Source organism: Ambystoma mexicanum, chromosome 10, assembly GCF_040938575.1.
Source record: "Ambystoma mexicanum isolate Mex_15411 chromosome 10, UKY_AmexF1_1, whole genome shotgun sequence".
Classification (NCBI taxonomy): Eukaryota; Metazoa; Chordata; class Amphibia; order Caudata; family Ambystomatidae; genus Ambystoma; species Ambystoma mexicanum.
The window spans coordinates 340,061,422-340,078,434 of NC_090932.1; the positions used below are offsets into that span (position 1 = coordinate 340,061,422).

General features: G+C 44.5%; 1 protein-coding gene across 2 annotated transcripts in view; it reads right to left on the reverse strand.

Moving 5' to 3' along the window:
* Window positions 1-17,013, reverse strand: part of ASH2L (ASH2 like, histone lysine methyltransferase complex subunit) — a 1,246,012-nt gene that overhangs the window by 50,892 nt on the left and 1,178,107 nt on the right. For both annotated transcript variants that reach the window (XM_069617945.1, XM_069617946.1), the window contains one exon: window positions 2,348-2,407. In XM_069617945.1, coding sequence (XP_069474046.1) covers window positions 2,348-2,407 — 60 coding nt within the window. The remainder of the gene's footprint in view (window positions 1-2,347; window positions 2,408-17,013) is intronic.

The following is a 17,013-nucleotide window of genomic DNA, read 5'->3' on the forward strand; positions in this document are numbered from 1 at the left end:
TTTTTCCCTTTTTTGTGTACATTCTGGTTCTCAGTATTCAAAACTGATTCCATTTATTAATGTATGCATAATGATTTACTACCGATAACAGTTGCAAGTATGCAAAATATATTTGGATTAAATACGAATATTGTTTTTTTAAAAAAAAAAATTGCAATAGTAAGGACTGATTATTTACTCACTATTTCGTGTCAGCCACTTAATGGTCCAGACAATTTATATGTCTATGAAAATTTTGTTATGTGACCTAATTTAAACACTGGTCCATAGTCTGTCCTGTTCTTTTTTGAAGGTTGCGGATGGGTAAAATTGTCCACCTCAACTTCTACTATTTTATGGCTTGATTTTGAAACATTTTTTCTGCAAGTTGCAGCTATATGTTGGGAACTTTCTTTTGGTACATGAGATGTTGCCCTTTGCCGAGGTATTGGCACAAAGGGGTCAGGCTCCCCTTGACCACCCTCCTTGTCAGAGTAAACCCTCTGGCAGGTCCTCCTCTTAAATTGTATAGTGTGCTGGTGACCTTCTGAGGGATCCCAGAGGGGCCACGGTTAAAAGTGGTGTGGCCTTGGTGGTTCTAGGCAGGAAATCTTTAGCTGGATGAATATCCCTCACCAAATCTGAGCCTTTAGGGAAAGAGGGGATGACTGGAGCCTGAACAGGAAAATGTGTCATCGTTGACAGGAATGTCGTCAGAATTGCTGAAAGAGGTTGAGGCGGTAAGGATACTCTTGGCGTGGTAACCAAAGTAGTGGCAATGTTGACAGCCGTCGATGAGACGCTTGGTGTGATGGAAGTCATCGATGGAAGACAGGTCTTCACAGGAAAGGTTGATGACTAGGTACTAGTCAATGAGACAATGGCCCTGAAGGTACATGTCGACGAAGGATTCGATGACACTGCAGCCGCTGACATTGGAGCCTCTGAATGTCCTTGGACGACTTGCCCTTTTTAACAAGGTCTTGTGTTTGGCCGATGGCATCAGTGATTGTCTTGCAGTAATTGCCAGACGAACATGCAGTATAGTTTCCAAGTTACTGGCTTTCAGCAAACTAGAGATAAAATGTTAGGGCTCTACCAGGAAACAAGAAAGGCTCCCTGTGTGGTTAAATGTTCACACGTGGTGCAGTCACGACATACCAACCAGCGCTTGGGCACACTTACTGTGGGATAGAAAGGGGCACTTTTGCAAAAGCCCCCTCCTTAGGGGCCTCAAGTGTCCCTAAAATGCACATAGCACATAGTTCGGTCCGCACTGGCACCTGGTAATTGTAGACTAGCAAAATGTTCAGGGGACCTACAAAGTGGGAAAAAGGTGACTTGCTACCTTACAAGGAAAAGGGAGACATCCATCCATTCCACCTCATCTAGGGGATCTGCTATAGAAAAAAAGTGATCATGACGTCAAACACCTTGAAGTGTTTCCACATCAGGAATGCTGATTTTCAGGGTTCCAGATAATATTTAAGAGGCATTAAATTTCTTCCTATATCTTGAAATGGGAAGTAAAAAAGTAATTCCCATTTCCAAAGGGGTAATCTTTGGGAAAGTAAAAAATATATTTTAACTTTTTTGTAATTCATTCTTCATTGGATAGATACATTCACATAAATGAAGCATTTCTACCTTAAAGTTGCTCTTCAAATCAGGAAGTTTCAGGAGAGTCCCTTACTGTGGCACTACTCTGCTGATACTACTGATCCTAGTAATCTCTTGGGCTGTGTAGGTGGAAGATGGGGGCAGGTGCCTATATTCGTTTTTTGCTTTTGTTTTATTTATTTTTACTCCCAAGTTCTCTCTTTTTGAGTATCATTGTACTTCTAGAGACTGAACGTCAATTCCGAATTTGAAGAAATGGTTATTCTTCGAAAGAGGTTGAGTGCAAGCAGTTTTACATTATAAGTGGATAAATTAGATTACAAGAAATCCCAAACTCAAACCGGAGACAGAATATGTATCCAAAAATAAAGGTTCAATTATGATATAAACAATGATATATATTGCATTCTTTGAACAGGTCTAGCCAACCCCTTTATACGGAAGTCATAGAAAAAAAGTCTCTCTCGATCTTTGAGCCATCCTCTTGCCCTAACATTCTGTAGAACAGTGGAGTACTAATATGTAGGTGATGAAAATGCAAATCACTTTGCAATGGAAGCAGAATTGAATTTCTGTAGCTACTGCTAAGGATCAGCAAAGACAAAATATACCATTTATGGCAAACTGCTGTGCATTTTAGGTTTCTTAATTTTACTTCCAAACATATTTGCACTCTTGGGGTGCTGTAAAGAATTTGTCTGGTTTCACATTGTGCTGACATAATCAACAAGAATCTAATCGCACTTACTGGACGATATTTGACATCTTTAGGAGGGTATTTGAAGTCTGGTCCAAAATTGAGTGAAACCTTAAAAAAAAAAAAGCAGAAAGTAGGATTATAACTTTTAGTCATAACATAACTGCTTTACAATACTGTACAGAAGCTTGCAGATTTCGGCCCCTAACACGACCTACTCTAACTCTTTTCAGTTAATTGACTATTGTTTTGCCCAAGTACAATGAAGTGTGGAAACTTGGCCCAGTGGATCTCAGTTATTGTTAATTGCATTCAAGCTACAAACTGCAGTTTGGCTTGACAGCAAGCGTTCTAAAAAGCTTAGTGATTTTCAGTCTTGGAAATATCTACTCTCAAAGCTCGCCCAGAAAGATGGGTGCATAATTCATAAAATATTTGTGTACCTTAGAAATTTGATAAACAAGTGAAATGTTAAAATACAAATGCATTACCCTATTCCTAAAAAAAGGAGATATAGCTAAATCCTCTATCCATAATTCAACACTGCAACTGGATTATAAACTAGAAAATAATTATCAAAACATTTGATTACCTTTTAAATCAGAAACAAGAAACCCATTTACATGCCAGGAACAAACTACAGGGCGCTTCAGGGTTGCAGAAGTCCCATGACACCCCACGAAACGGATATCACTTACGCTATAAAACCAACACTGAGCACTAAATGACCGGAGTAAAAATCAACTGTCCATTTTCAACATCTGTGAACACAAATCACACATTCGTATATGCTGAGTAATCTGTACACAAAGGGTTCTGCCTCAACCAGGAGATGTACAAAATGAAACTATGGGGAAATTGAAGACTACATATGACCGTTATGTCTCAAACAATATTTCCATGGACAGAACACTGAACAGAAGACCACCAGTGATTATGTAACAATAAAACAAGAAATGCTCAAACTGGCCTCACCCCACGGGTACAAAAACAAAACCTGAAACTTACATCGATTGCCTGAAAAAAAGATGTCAAATCTGACATACTCAACAAGCAATGGACAACTAAACAGAATAACACAAACCAAAAGAGATGGGCCATATGAATATACAAATAAGGAGATCATAATGACTCTGTTGTGCAGGAGTGTACCATTTTGGTCATAGATATGGAGAAATACAAATTAGAAGCATACAGACAACACTTTCAACCTAGGGATGATCCCACTGTGGAGTACAAAAAAGTCCTGGAACAAATTGTCAAGTCCATGCCCAAAAATATTGGGGAACATATTGTGATGAATCCGATAGAGTCATCATTGAATTCCCGGCGGTGACCTCCTCCCCATGTGGCCGGAGACAGCAGCTGCTACCCGATCCTGATCTTAGGGGCAGATATATGAGGGTGGATCACATGGGTGCAGACAACCTCCGGGGAGAGGTCATGACTTCATCGGGTGAGACATGGTATCCCCCTCTTTTGCCTTGAAAATAACCCTCCATATCTAATACCCTCATGGCCTACTGTCATACATCGACGGATCCTCCTGTGAAGTATAGGGAAGCCCTTTTCTCCAGACCTGTAGGTCAACCTTCCAACATTGGTCTGCCTTGTGAAACATATGAAACCACCTTCTCCAGTTCCACCTAATGAATCATCCAGGACTGATTTGCCATTTAAAACCATTGAAAATGCTTATCCAAGTTTTTCAAAGCCATCATCAAAAATGTTCTTCCTTTTGCAGAATTACCAAAATACTGTGAGTAAGAGGAATTGATCAGTGCAGAGCGAAGGAGGCCACAAGCCCAGCGAGCACTCTAGTAGTTGTTCTCACACACCTGTGCCCGAGAAATTTAAAGAGCAGAAGAAGAGAGTCTGCTGCTGGTGGGAGAGGAGCAGCTCTCCGTGAGGACAATGAAATCGAAAGGCGTAGACCGGCGTGGAGGAGCCAGGCGGCACACTGACTAAGGAAGAAGCTGCTGCACGGGCTGGGCACACAGCGGAAATGCCGGGAGCCGGCTAGAGAGACTCTTGGGCGTTCGCAGGTGACAAAAAGCAGCGCTTCACTTACCGCAGCTTGGAACAAAGTATACATGTCAAGTGGAAGCTGCGAGAGACGGGAGAACCAGGAGAAAGCAGTTGCAAGAAGGTAACAGAGGGAGAACCTTCACTGGCTGACCGCAGGAGAATCCAGGAATGCAAACAAGAGCTGTTGAGTCCAACCAGAGACAGCGGGGACATCGGGGCACATGGGTGGCAACACCAAATTAAAATAAATGTAAGCAAAGCAAGAGAGAAAAAGTGGAAAGACTTATTGTAAGAGGGGCAATTGAACTACGAGCTAAACCCTGGCAAATATGTGAATGCATGCAGTGCAAGTACATGGGAAACCCAAACAAGATAATATATCAAGCAGATACATTATCCAATAAAGTATATGTGCAACTCTGGGAGAGGGCAGAGACCCCCCCCGTATGAACATAAGTCCTGGCAGGAGAGTAGACCAGGCAATTACAAATGTGTGAATACAATTAGCCCTGGCAGGAGAGTATACCAAGCAGTCACAAGAAATGTACACGCTTCAAATAAATGCTGAGAAGAAATATCTGGACTAGAAAAAGAAACTTAACCAAAAGAGAAGGAGCACAATCCTAGCAGAAAAGTATACCAGATGTACTGAGTGAGACAAAACTACAAAGCCAGACAGCTTTGTGCGCCCCTGTTGTTGGTCAAGAAAGACACAAGGAACGGTTGTCTATGAAACATCAGAGTAAAGAGGAATTCAGGGGAAGGGAACCACCAGCTGGAGCAAGGATCTTTATCCTTGGACATTTGCGTTGGAGTCATTTATTCTTCCTTTAATGAACACTTTTCTAAACAAGTTTATAGTGTGAGGGTCAGAATAGAACTTTGGGCATGGGACAGTGTTGTTTTCGACATTGACAGAGATCCTTAGTTTTGCTTTAGGTAGGGAAATTCCTCTTAGAGTAGGGTCAGAGGCATTTTCCCACCCATTTTATTTTCAATAAAAGTCTTTAACCAAAATCATGGCTAACTTGTGTCCGAGATCCATTTCTGACTCCTCACAATATCCAACATTCTCATATGAGACAAACCAATTCCCGGAATATTCTATTTACTGGTGAAGAACCACAAAATGGAAAATCTGGACTGCCCGGTCACCTCTAGCATTAATACATTAACTAACATGATATAAGGGCATGCTGAATTAATCTTGAAACCGTTGTTAAATTGACACAAAAAGCTTTATAGGTCACAACACATAACCTCATGAACATTGAGAGACTGGGTTTGTACTACCTAATGAACTCCTGGCAATGTTGGATGTCGCCTCACTCTACTCCAATATTCCATAGAAAGATGTAATAGCCGCTTGCCAGACATTGCTGCAAAAAGCACCCAACAAGATGAACAACTCTATCAGAGTGATTGTGGACCTCATGAGAATAATAAACAACTTTCATTTTAGTGGACAACACTTCCTACAAAATACTGGAATAGCCATGGGCACAAATATTGTCCCTCAATACCAAAACCGGTATAAGAGAGAGCTCAAGGAGAAGTTTCTACAAGAGCAATAACATAAACCACTTGCATACCCGTGATACACTGGTGACATTTTCAGGATTTGGACAAAAGACAGACTAACAATTCCATGAATCAATCAATAGCTTCCACTATCACATTACATTCTCCATGACCTATTCCGAGACATGCATACACTTTCTGGACACATCTATCTGTGTGGAATGGCTGGCTGGAAACAGCAGTATGCAAACAAAATAAACAGGAACAAGAACCTGCATAACACCCGTTTCCAGCACAACCACACAATAAGATCTGTCTTCTACAGTCAGACAATTGGGTACCAATGCATATGCCACAACACAAAGACAAGGGGCAAGCAGCTTGCCAGACCCCACACATCCTTACTGCAAAAGAGGAACTGAGCCAGTCTAATTGGCGGGGGAGGGGACGTTGATTGTGCATTAAAGAAGGAACCAGCTACAATACACAGGATGAACTACAGAATGAGCCAACCCCCCAGTTGTCACCTATCAAGCAGCGATAGCACAACTGAACAGAATTCTTAAGGCCCCGCAAACCAATACTTTGCAGGGATTAAGAACAGACATTTTCATTCAATTCGTCCATCCCCTTAATTGCATATCAGCAACCAAAAAAATCTAGCACAGTCCCAACGGAACAAATGTGATGTGGAACGTACCCATGCAATAAACCAGATGCAAATGTGCCAACACATCTGTACTGAATTTGCTGCAACATCTCCACAGAAACAAACAATACATATTTAAGAGACTTACAGACTGCAAATCACCCAATATTGTGCATCTCATTTAAAACTAAATGCCCACAAGAAAAGCATGTAGGTGAAATGCCAGGAATTGCATGAAAGAATAAACCTACAGTGACAAACCACGTGGAACCATAAAAAAAATAAAGAAAAACTGCAGTAGAGCACCAATTCATTCAAGATGGGCACACAAAGAACCTGTTGGTTTTGGTACTGAAGGGAGATATCCTAAATTAAGATACAGAACAACACGGGAAACAACATTTTGAAGATTTTCAACCTAAATGAGAGGGAAAGGTTTGAACAGAGGAGAGCGTTTCATGTCTCACTAAGGTGAGCTTTGAAGCCTGACCCATCAGACAACATACCTTGCAAATAGCCATAATGTACCCCCTCAGTTTCATGTAGATGGTACCAATTATTCCCCTTGCCAAGTCACATAAATTGCTCATACCTATAACAAAAACTGTCTGATCACTATGCCTAGCAGTGTAAAGTGAATAACAGTGTAAAGTATGTTGTGCAAAGTATTAGGACTACTGCAGTATATCATGGCTAACATACTATAAGATACCTTTAAAATCACCTCTTGTCCACTCACCAAAAGCAAGTTTGATATTACTGCTCACAGATGGTATTAACAGACCTCTGTTCCATAGTTCTCACAAACCTATTTTAGTGTGGGCGTTACTTGCATGGGCGAGCCATTCCCAGGGAAATCCCCAGTTTTGGGGGAGGTTGGATCACTCGCAGTTCTGCATTAGTATTGATTCGGAGCCAAAACAATATAAGCCCCACCCAAACCTCATAACAAAAAGGTAACAATCTCAGCGCCATATAGTTCGGGACAGAAGGAGCATTTTTGCTTAGAGCCAATAACTGCTACAGAATTTTCTTTTTTGTATCTCAAGGTATTTTGTGCCTTATTGCCCCAAAGATCCAAGCTATATAAACTTGTTACTCTTGCCTGAGCCTTATAAACCTCCACAGCCTGAAGAATCATTCTAACTCCATAATTCTTAAAAAACCTATTAAAATCACCATTTTGTTGAACCATAACTGTCTCTGTTAGCTATATGGTTATGCCACTTTGCATTTCTAGAGAATCTAATCCCTAAATAATCGAAATATTCCATCTACTATTAACTCACCCCTGAATCTGAAACCAACACTGAATGATCAGGGTTTGGGGCAAGTCATTGATACAGTTTTTAACAAGTTAACATTGAGATATCGCCTGTCTCAAAGTTAATTGAGGATATCTAGATGGCTGTTGATACCCATTAGTGTTTTTGAAATAAGTACTACATCAGCATATACCAGGCTGCCTATTTTGTTGCCTCCCATTGATGAGCATCAAAAATACTGACTGTAGCTCCAAGGCGTAGTTCATTACTATGTAGTCAAAATAAAGAGTGGCAAGAACACAATCTGGTTTTACCATACAATTTACAACAGTTCAGAGGATGCTCCTTAGGGACCATATATCTAACTTTAGCCTTACTTTCACTGTATAAACATTTAATCACAGCCAATAATGCACAGTGGATCCCTGACTTTCAAAACCCTCCCCAAAGTAACGATCAACGCTATCAAATGCTGCTTTAAAATCAAGAACAAACATATAAAAACAATATATTCTGGATCACATACCGCTGCATTAAAGCATCTACAATAAAAGATTGTTCAATGGTACCATGCTTTTTCCAAAACCCCCTTGCTGATCTATCACAAGCCTACAGGACTCCATTTATTGTTCTAGATGCGCATAGATTATTTTCTGATTTTTGGGCACAGTCTAGAAGAGAAATTGGCTGGTAGTTTTCTAGACAATCCCTTTTCCCCCTTTTTGTACTTCAGAATAATTTCAGCCAACGCCCAGCTAGTTGGAATGATCAGCAATTTATATATAACATTAAACAATACTGACAATACGGTTCCCGAGTGCACCATACAGTACGGAATGGCCGATGTAAGAAGACAGAACAAGATTCTTAACGAGTAAGTAATAAAAAAAAGAAAATGGACAGCGCTAATTTTAGACTCTGGGGATCAAATAACAGATTGCAGTAATTTTGGAACTTTTAAAGCGTAGAAAGTGGTTGTTGTTGCGAATAAACAGGACCAATAGAACATACAGTGAGGCTGCTCTGCTGTCAAAATGATAGTCAAATAATTATACTTGAAACAATAGGATTCTTGACTATATAACCAGCCCTTTCTAATCGGGTATCGTTTTGAAATAGTTAACTTTGAAGGAACTATACTAAAGAAACGGCAACAGTAAAAAATGCCTTTGCATTGCCTTTTTTTGGGCAGACTACGCTATGTTTGAAAACACGAGCGCTCTGTTGTGATAAATCCATTTGTTCCACAACAACTCCAGGCTATCTATAAGAAGCCATACCGTAAGAACACGTGAGCTGATCTACCTACACAAGGCTAAAGAATAAGAAAAATGTAAGTGATACAACAGCATTTACCATAATTAAGGATCAGTGCACAAACGCATGAGATAAACAATGATTATTAAGAGAGGACACTTATAGGCCCTTTCTCCTTTCTCTATATCCCTAGGGAATACGATTCTGGATGCTACTTATCAAATTCACCAGTATGGTTTCTCAGAAGTCCTAATAAATAATATATGGACAACAGGTTAGTGATGTGGTTGATTCTTCAGAAAAACACGAGTCATCACCTTTGAACGTCCTATTTACCATGATAATTCCTTATATTAAAAATGTTTTATGTATTTTTTTTAGATTATAATCTACCACTGGGGAATGAAATTCAACTTTCTTGAACAAACCATATATGTCCTGAAGATGGCCCAATATTTGACCAAGTGACAACCCAGGAGAGGGTGTAGTACACGTTTTTAAAGGGACGAAACATATGTCGACCTTAAAGGGAATTCAATATATCTTTTCCCGTTCTCTTTCACATAACCAAGTCTTTGTTATGTTATAATAAATGTTAATTCAATTACCCCATTAATGTAGAACTAATGTTGTATGATAGTGGTGAATGATGTTGACAGATTATTTTGTCCCATACATGTTTTTTATAATGTTTTTATGATGAACAAATAAAGTAAATTGTCTTGCAATTAAAGCAGTGGGATACATAGAGACTTTAAAATTGGTTCAGGTGATCAATTTACTCAATGAGAAAGTAGACCCGTAGTATTTAGCCTGTTGTGCAGAAGGGACTGTTCAGAGAGGGTTAGTCAATCTGGTGTTTTTTTGTCTGTTTAGAAACAGCCTGGTCCAACCTGTGACCAGTGTACCCCAAGAGCTGGTTGTCCACTGTGACCTTGGACAATCTGGAAGGATAGAAGCTTAACGCTCTCCTCGGATCCAACCTATGTAGCCATTCCTCTTCCTTACTAGAATGTGGAAGAGGATAGAAGGCGGGTAGCACAACCTTCTGACTTAAGTGAAAGTCAGAGACCACCTTAGCGAGGAAGGAAAGACGTACTCTCAACACAACTCTGTCCTTGTGGAACACAGTAAAGGGTAGCTTAGAAGACATTGCCTGCAACTCGCTCACTCTTCTAGCAGATATTATTGCAACCAAGAAAACAGTTGTAAAGGTCAACAACCTCAATGGACAAAAGTGCAAAGGTTCAAACGGAGCAACCATCAAAATTTAAGATCAGATTAAGGTCCCAGACCGGCACCTGAAAAGGCGACGGCGGGAACACATTTGTGAGTCCTTTTAGAAACAGAGTGATCAGTGCAATCTTAAAATAAGAGCATTCTTCGGATGAGCGCTTAAATATGGACATCGCTGCTAGATAACCTTTAATGGTCCCCACCTGAAGACCCTCATGTGCTAAAGAAAGCAAGAAGGAGCGAACCTCTGGAATTGAACACTGCAAAGGATCAACATTCTTTCCCCCGCACCAGTCGCGAAACTTACACTACTAGTGGTACAGGGACTTTGTTGCTTGACGCCTGGCCGAAAGCAACACCTCCATTACGCAATCTGGAAGGTCCCAATCCCTATAGCTCAACCTCTCAGAAGCCATGCCTGAAGGTTGAGAGTCTTGACCTCTGGATGGAGAACCCGACCTTCCTCTCGCGAGAGAAGATCCACTCGTTGGGGAAGACGCATAGGGGGGGACATATGGACATGTCTAGAAGGTCCAGGTACCACACACTCTTGGCCCAATCCGGAGCAATGAGGATCAGGCGAGACCGAACCTCCGTACCCTCCTTAGAACTTGAAGAATGACGGGGATCGGAAGAAATGCGTACAGAAGCGGGAATGACCAATCCATGAACAACGCATCTCCGAGAGCTACTCTCAGAAAAAATTCCCTTGAGCAGTACCTCTCGCACTTCCCGTTGGCACCTGTCACGAACAGGTCCACTTGCGGGGTTCTCCAAAGGGCAAAGATCTTCTGGAGGACTTCCTGAGCTATCTCCCACTCGTGGGAGACCGCGCTGTGCCTGCTCAGAACATCCGCCGCCGTGTTCTCCTCTCCGGCTAGATGTACTGCTGCTAGGGAGATTCTTCAATTGCCCAGAACCAGAGCTGCATCGCCTCTATGCACAGTGGTAGTGACCCTACACCTCCTCTTTTGTGGAGGTAATGCATGGCCACTGTGTTGTCCATCATTATCAGGACATTCTTTCCCTGTACAGACGGCAGGAAAGCCTTCAGTGTTAGCCTGATTGCTCTCAGATCCAAAAGATTGATGTGTAGTTTGGACTCCGATGGAGACCAACAACCGCTGACTGTCAGATCGTTGGCGTGAGCCCCCCACCCTGTGAGGTAAGAGTCAGTCACTACGGTTCCCTCCAGCCACGGTTGCCAAAAAGTTTCTCCTTTCATAAGATGTCCTTCCTTCACAGGCCCACCACAGAAGATCCTGTGAGACCCGGAATGGAATCTGAATGAGATCCGACATCTTGCCTGAGAACTGAGAGCATTGCGTTCTGAGAGCCCATTGAAGGGATCTCATTCTCAGTCGGGCCTCTGGTACCAGAAAAATGCAGGACACCATGAGGCTGAGTAACCTTAAGAATTCGAAAGCCGGAAGACGCTGGGCATGTGTAACGCTCACCTGGTATCCACGGGGACGCCACCCAATCTGGCTGGACTGCTTCCGACCTTGGACCCACTCCCTTGGACTCTTTTTCGGCTGAGGACCAAGTCTGAAAACACAGGAGTTTAGGTTTTTGCTTATTGTCTCTTTTAGCCCGGAGCCCACCTCCCTTGTGGACCCAACAACCCCTTGGTGCTCTCCTCAACTTGTTTTTTTGTAGGGTGCGCTCTCCGTCCTGCTGTTCTGTGCAGGGGTGCGTTGTGGATGAGCGTGTCGCAACCTAGTTGCTTCACTGGTGCAGGCCCCTCAGAGTCCAGACCTGCTGCGACTCAGTTCGTCAGGTAAGTCTGCTGTTTTGGCAGCTTGTCCTTTATTGCTAATTGCCCCCGTTAATGACTTTCCTTCTTTCTTAGGTGCGGAAGGAGTTCTGGTGATGCCGTGCTGCCAGGGGTTGTGCACGAGATGGTAAGTGAAAGCGCAGAGCGCGGCACTTTGTGCTTTTCTTGTGCTAACCTGTTTGTGGTCCCTTTCTTACAGGCCGCCGTGATGTTCCGGACTGTATGTTGCCGAGAAGATGGAGCGTGGTGAGTAAAGTGTAGTTCAAACCACCTTCTAGCACTTGTGTGTTAATCGGCCTCGTCTTTCTTCTTGCAGGTTGTTGAAAGGCCCATAATGGATGTGGACCAAAAGCAAGTCAAATTCAGGTAAGCGTGCGCCTTTTGGTTGTTCTTTCAATGTTGAAGAATAAACAATTACTAATGCTGCTTCTCTGTTCTTCCCAGGTTGCGGCTTCCAAGAGAGTGAGCATTCGCCGAGATGCTGGCTGTTCGGCATTCTGGAGCGGATGACAGAAGCAGGGCTAGCTAATAGGTAAGCGAATACTAACGGTGTTCTTGTACTTGCAGCTATCGGGCCCGGAATGCAGAGGAAGATCCGACAGACCACGGTGAGCGTCACGCTGCGACCAGCAGAGTAACGGGAAGCGTGTTCTCCAGCTTGGGCGTGGCTTATTTAGCCTGCAGGTATCCCAGGTGCCCCCAGGACTGACCACACCTTAAATGCTAGACCGCATGGCTCAGTTCTGGAACTGAGCCATGCAGGGGCATCCATGTTATGAAAATGCCATTGTGAGTTCCAGTTCTCCCATTTCCCATATGAGCCTGGTGCCAAAGGCACCAGGACTGACTCCAAGAGAGTCTTGGGAGACATAATGGGGCCCTTGGGGTCATGATGGAAGACCGTGGTGCAGCCCAGGTTGCCTGACTGCCAAGGCCAGGGGCAGGGTCATGACAGCATGTTGCAATTTGGTGCCCATCTGCAGAATGTGTTGAGCACTCACCTTGGGTGGCGAGCACTTCCCCAAGGAAGTGTCCAACACAGCTCCGATGTACTGGAGCTGTTGGGAAGGTGCCCTATGTGACTTCTTGAAATTGATGGAGAAGCCCAGATTGTGTAGGGAGTGTCAGGTGACGGTGAGACGATCCAAGGCCTGTTCAGGAGAACACGCCCTGATCAGCCAATCGTCCAGATAGGGGTAGACGTGAATCCCCCTCTCCTGAGATGCGCTGCCACCACTACCATGAGCTTGGTGAAGACCCTCTGGCGGTGGTCAACCCAAATGGCAGGACCCAAAACTGATAGTGCGAGCCGCCAACTACGAACCGCAAGTATTTCCTGTATTTGAGATTTATCGGCACATGAAAATAAGCATCCTGCAGATCCAATGACACCAACCAATTGTGAAGCTGGAGGGCCTGAAGGATCTGAGAAAGAATTACCATCTTGAACTTGTCCTTCCTGAGGAACTTGTTCAAGCACCGTAAATCCAAGATGGGTCTCAGTCCTCAGTCCTTCTTGGGAATCAAAAAATACGGGGAATGCCAACCCTTGTTCCTTTTCGCCACAGGCACTGGATCTATAGCACCTTTCTCCAGCAGGGTCAATATTTCCGGCGCAAGGAGCAGATCTGGAATCTTCAAAGAGTGCTTCCCCGGTGGATTTTCATGAGGCCTTCGAAGAAAAGGTAGGCAGTAGCTGTGAATAATTGTTTCAGGAGCCCACGCATCCGAAGTAATGGCTCGCCACTCTTCTAGATGCTGAGACAGCCTGCCCCCTACCGGTAAAACGTGACTCAAGGCCTCAGAGCGTTTTTTGAAGCAGCTGTTGCATTGCCTGAATGCAAAGAGGCGGCAGCTTGAGCAGCTTTGGCACCCCTACCTCGTCCACCACGAGGAAACCTATGTTGGCCCCTTTGACTGGCCATTCCTCTTGCCCTTCCAAATGAGCAGTCGAAACGAAAGGATCCACCCCTCTACTGTTGTCCCCAAGGGCGAAAAGGCAGAGGCTGCCGGACAGCAGTGCCCAAAGACTTGGCAGCTGCCTTTGAGCTCTGCAACTTCTCAAGGCTTCGTCAGCCTTGCTGCCAAACAGATGATACCCGTCAGGGCATGTTGAGAAGACGAGCCTGAACATCAGGTGCAAAACCCGACTTCCGCAACCATGCAAACCTGCGCATCACATTGCTCGTAGCCATGGACCTGCTCACAATATCCGCAGTATCCAACCCAGACTGAAAGGATTCACACATGGCATCCTTCCCATCCTGAACAACAGTCAGAAAACCATCCCTTTCTTCCCCTTTGGGAATATGCTCAGCTGCTAACGAAATGCAATTCCATAGAGTGTTTCAAAAATTTTGCCAAGGCACAAGTGGAGTTGGCTGATTTCAACACCATACTCCCAGCAGAAAACACCTTGCGTGCCCATCCATCCATATGCTTATCGTCCCTATCAGGAGGGATTGTAGGGTACGCCGCCCGCTTCGAGGTAGCTGTAGCTGCCTGGACCACCAAACTCTCTGGAGTGGGGTGAGTGGACAAGTAGCTCGGGTCGCTACTGGATGGGTGGTATTTATTCGTCAGACTTGTTCACCGCCGGAGTAGCCTCTTTGGCATCCCAATTTGCAGCCACCCTTTTGTGCAGGGCCATATGAAATGGCAACACAGGGTCGGTAGACGGACCCTTAACCAACATATACGTGAGGTCATCTTGCTCAAAGTGCACAGGAGGCCTGGACCAGCCCAGATACGCCACAACTCTAGGCATGAGTCTTCGATATGAGGAGTCAGCATGCTCCCCTGGGTCCGGCTTGCCGAACTCCAGCTCGGGGGGGGGGAAGTGTCACTACTACTGGCATTGTGCAAGGTTTGACAAAGATCAACCATCTGACTATCCTCATAAATTGGGCAATCAGGAACATTAGGGGTCCCATACTGGACACCAAAAGGGACAACCTCCTCCTCAGATTGTTCCTCCTCAAAAATGTCAGTGAGGGACCTAAAGAAAATCCTTCCTCGGGAGAGGAGTGAACCTCTTATCAGCCACAGGCCTCAATGACTTAGCAGTAGCCTTCCTCTGAGGGTTCACTTTCACCGGGACCTTCAGCAGCAAAATCAGCGTTGATTGCTCAGACGGCGCCGAAGTCGACAATGGCGTCAATGGATTTGAGGGCCCGACCGGGGTATAAGTCCCGACAGGCGCACCCGACTGGTATGGCTTCAAGGACTTTGAGGGTGTCAAAGGTTTTACCAGAGACGAAGACCTTGACCTGGCACTTCTCAGGTGATCTTTCGAGGCCTTGTCCGAACAGGGCCGTGAAGGCTCCCGGAGTTTATTACGCCATTTACCCGGGCCCGAAGGTCCCCGAGTATCCGGCCGAGAACATTCCCTGCCGGTTTAGTCAGAAGGCGCAGGCGGAAAAGTTCCATGTTTATCAAACATTTTCATCATAGCCACACGGAAAGCATCCAACTCCGCCGGGGTCGATGACTTGGACGGGTATACCATCCATCTTGGGGAGGCGTCCGACGGAGAGGACGAGTAAGGCGACCAATGGTGCCGTTTCCTGGACCGCCTTGACAAGGATGAGTGGCGGGAACCACTGCTAGATCGAGAACGCTTGGACTTCTTCCAACAAGGAGACTCACCTTTCGACTCGTTGGTCGAAAGGCCCGCAGGCCGGGATTTACGGGGCTTCGATACCTTCCCTACCTTTATTTTCCCCTTCCGTTCCCGCGAGGCCTTCGCAGTCAGTGACTCATTTCGAGCAGTCATCCGTGCCGTGGCTCTCGTTGAGACACCACAGACAAATGCAATGTGGATCCGTGATCGGCATTTTGGAGCCACAGTCCCGACACTTCTTAAATCCCATCTTCGGGGTGGTTGGGATAGACAAAGACATAATTGGGTTCATAGTAAGCACGAGGCGCAACGAGTTTTCAACGAAGCAAAAACATGTGTGAAAAAAAGGGAACTGAGGCTACGGGTGCCTTGCGTGTTACTCATAACATTCGATGATGTCACCTTCGACGGAGGCCTTCAAGAGTTATCGACCCGACGTCATCGACCGAAAAAATTTCCGAAGCAGCCGAGCTGTGGACATTACGTGTCAAAGATAAGGAATACGTAGGAGGACACAATGCATTCGAAGAATCCTTTACCTAAAGGAATGTTCACTCATCATACCGGAGCAAGTGTTTTTGGAAGCAATCCTTTCCCGCTTCCAGGTACTAACATGCATCTGGATTAGGACAGCCCACAGAGGTCTCTAATGTGTCCAGTCCTGTTGGTTACTGCCGATCCAGAAGAGGAACCCCGGATAGGTGCAAAGGTGTGTGATCAGATTTTTTCATTATGGTTGATACAGGGGCTACAACTTCTTGCATCAGCGAAGGTAAGTTACCCTCGTCAGGCAAAACGATGGACACAGGGATTATCTGGGGCTATCCTGTCAGTTCCTTACACTGAGGAGCTACGTGTTCAGGAAGGTACACAAAATGTATCTGCTCCCTTATTATATTGTACAGATGCCCCCGAGAATCTCTTGGGCAGAGATCTCCTAAGCAAGTTGAACAGGACGATCGCCTTCACAGGGAAAGGTATAGTATGCTCGACTCCAGGTTTGTATCCAGTTAGAGAATCAGCGCTTTGCATGCATGTTATAATGACAGCGTGACAAGGGGGTGCCTATACATTCAGCTTTGTTCATATACGGAGCGATGGTTGTGTTGGGTTAGGTCCCTGGGATCAGAGATCGGACATGACAGATACTGATTGAATTTTTTGTCTCGCCCTGCGGAGTCACAGGAAATGATGCCAGGTACTACTGTCGCAATCCTTTTTGAAGCAGTGGTAATTAAAAACAACAGCGTGGCTCTCTAAAGCACCAGTGAGGAAGGCAGAGAGTGGTGCACAGTTCTGTGCAGCGATCCGACCTTATCGCTAAGGGATGTGTCGGTCGAACAACTGTTTAGGATACAGGCA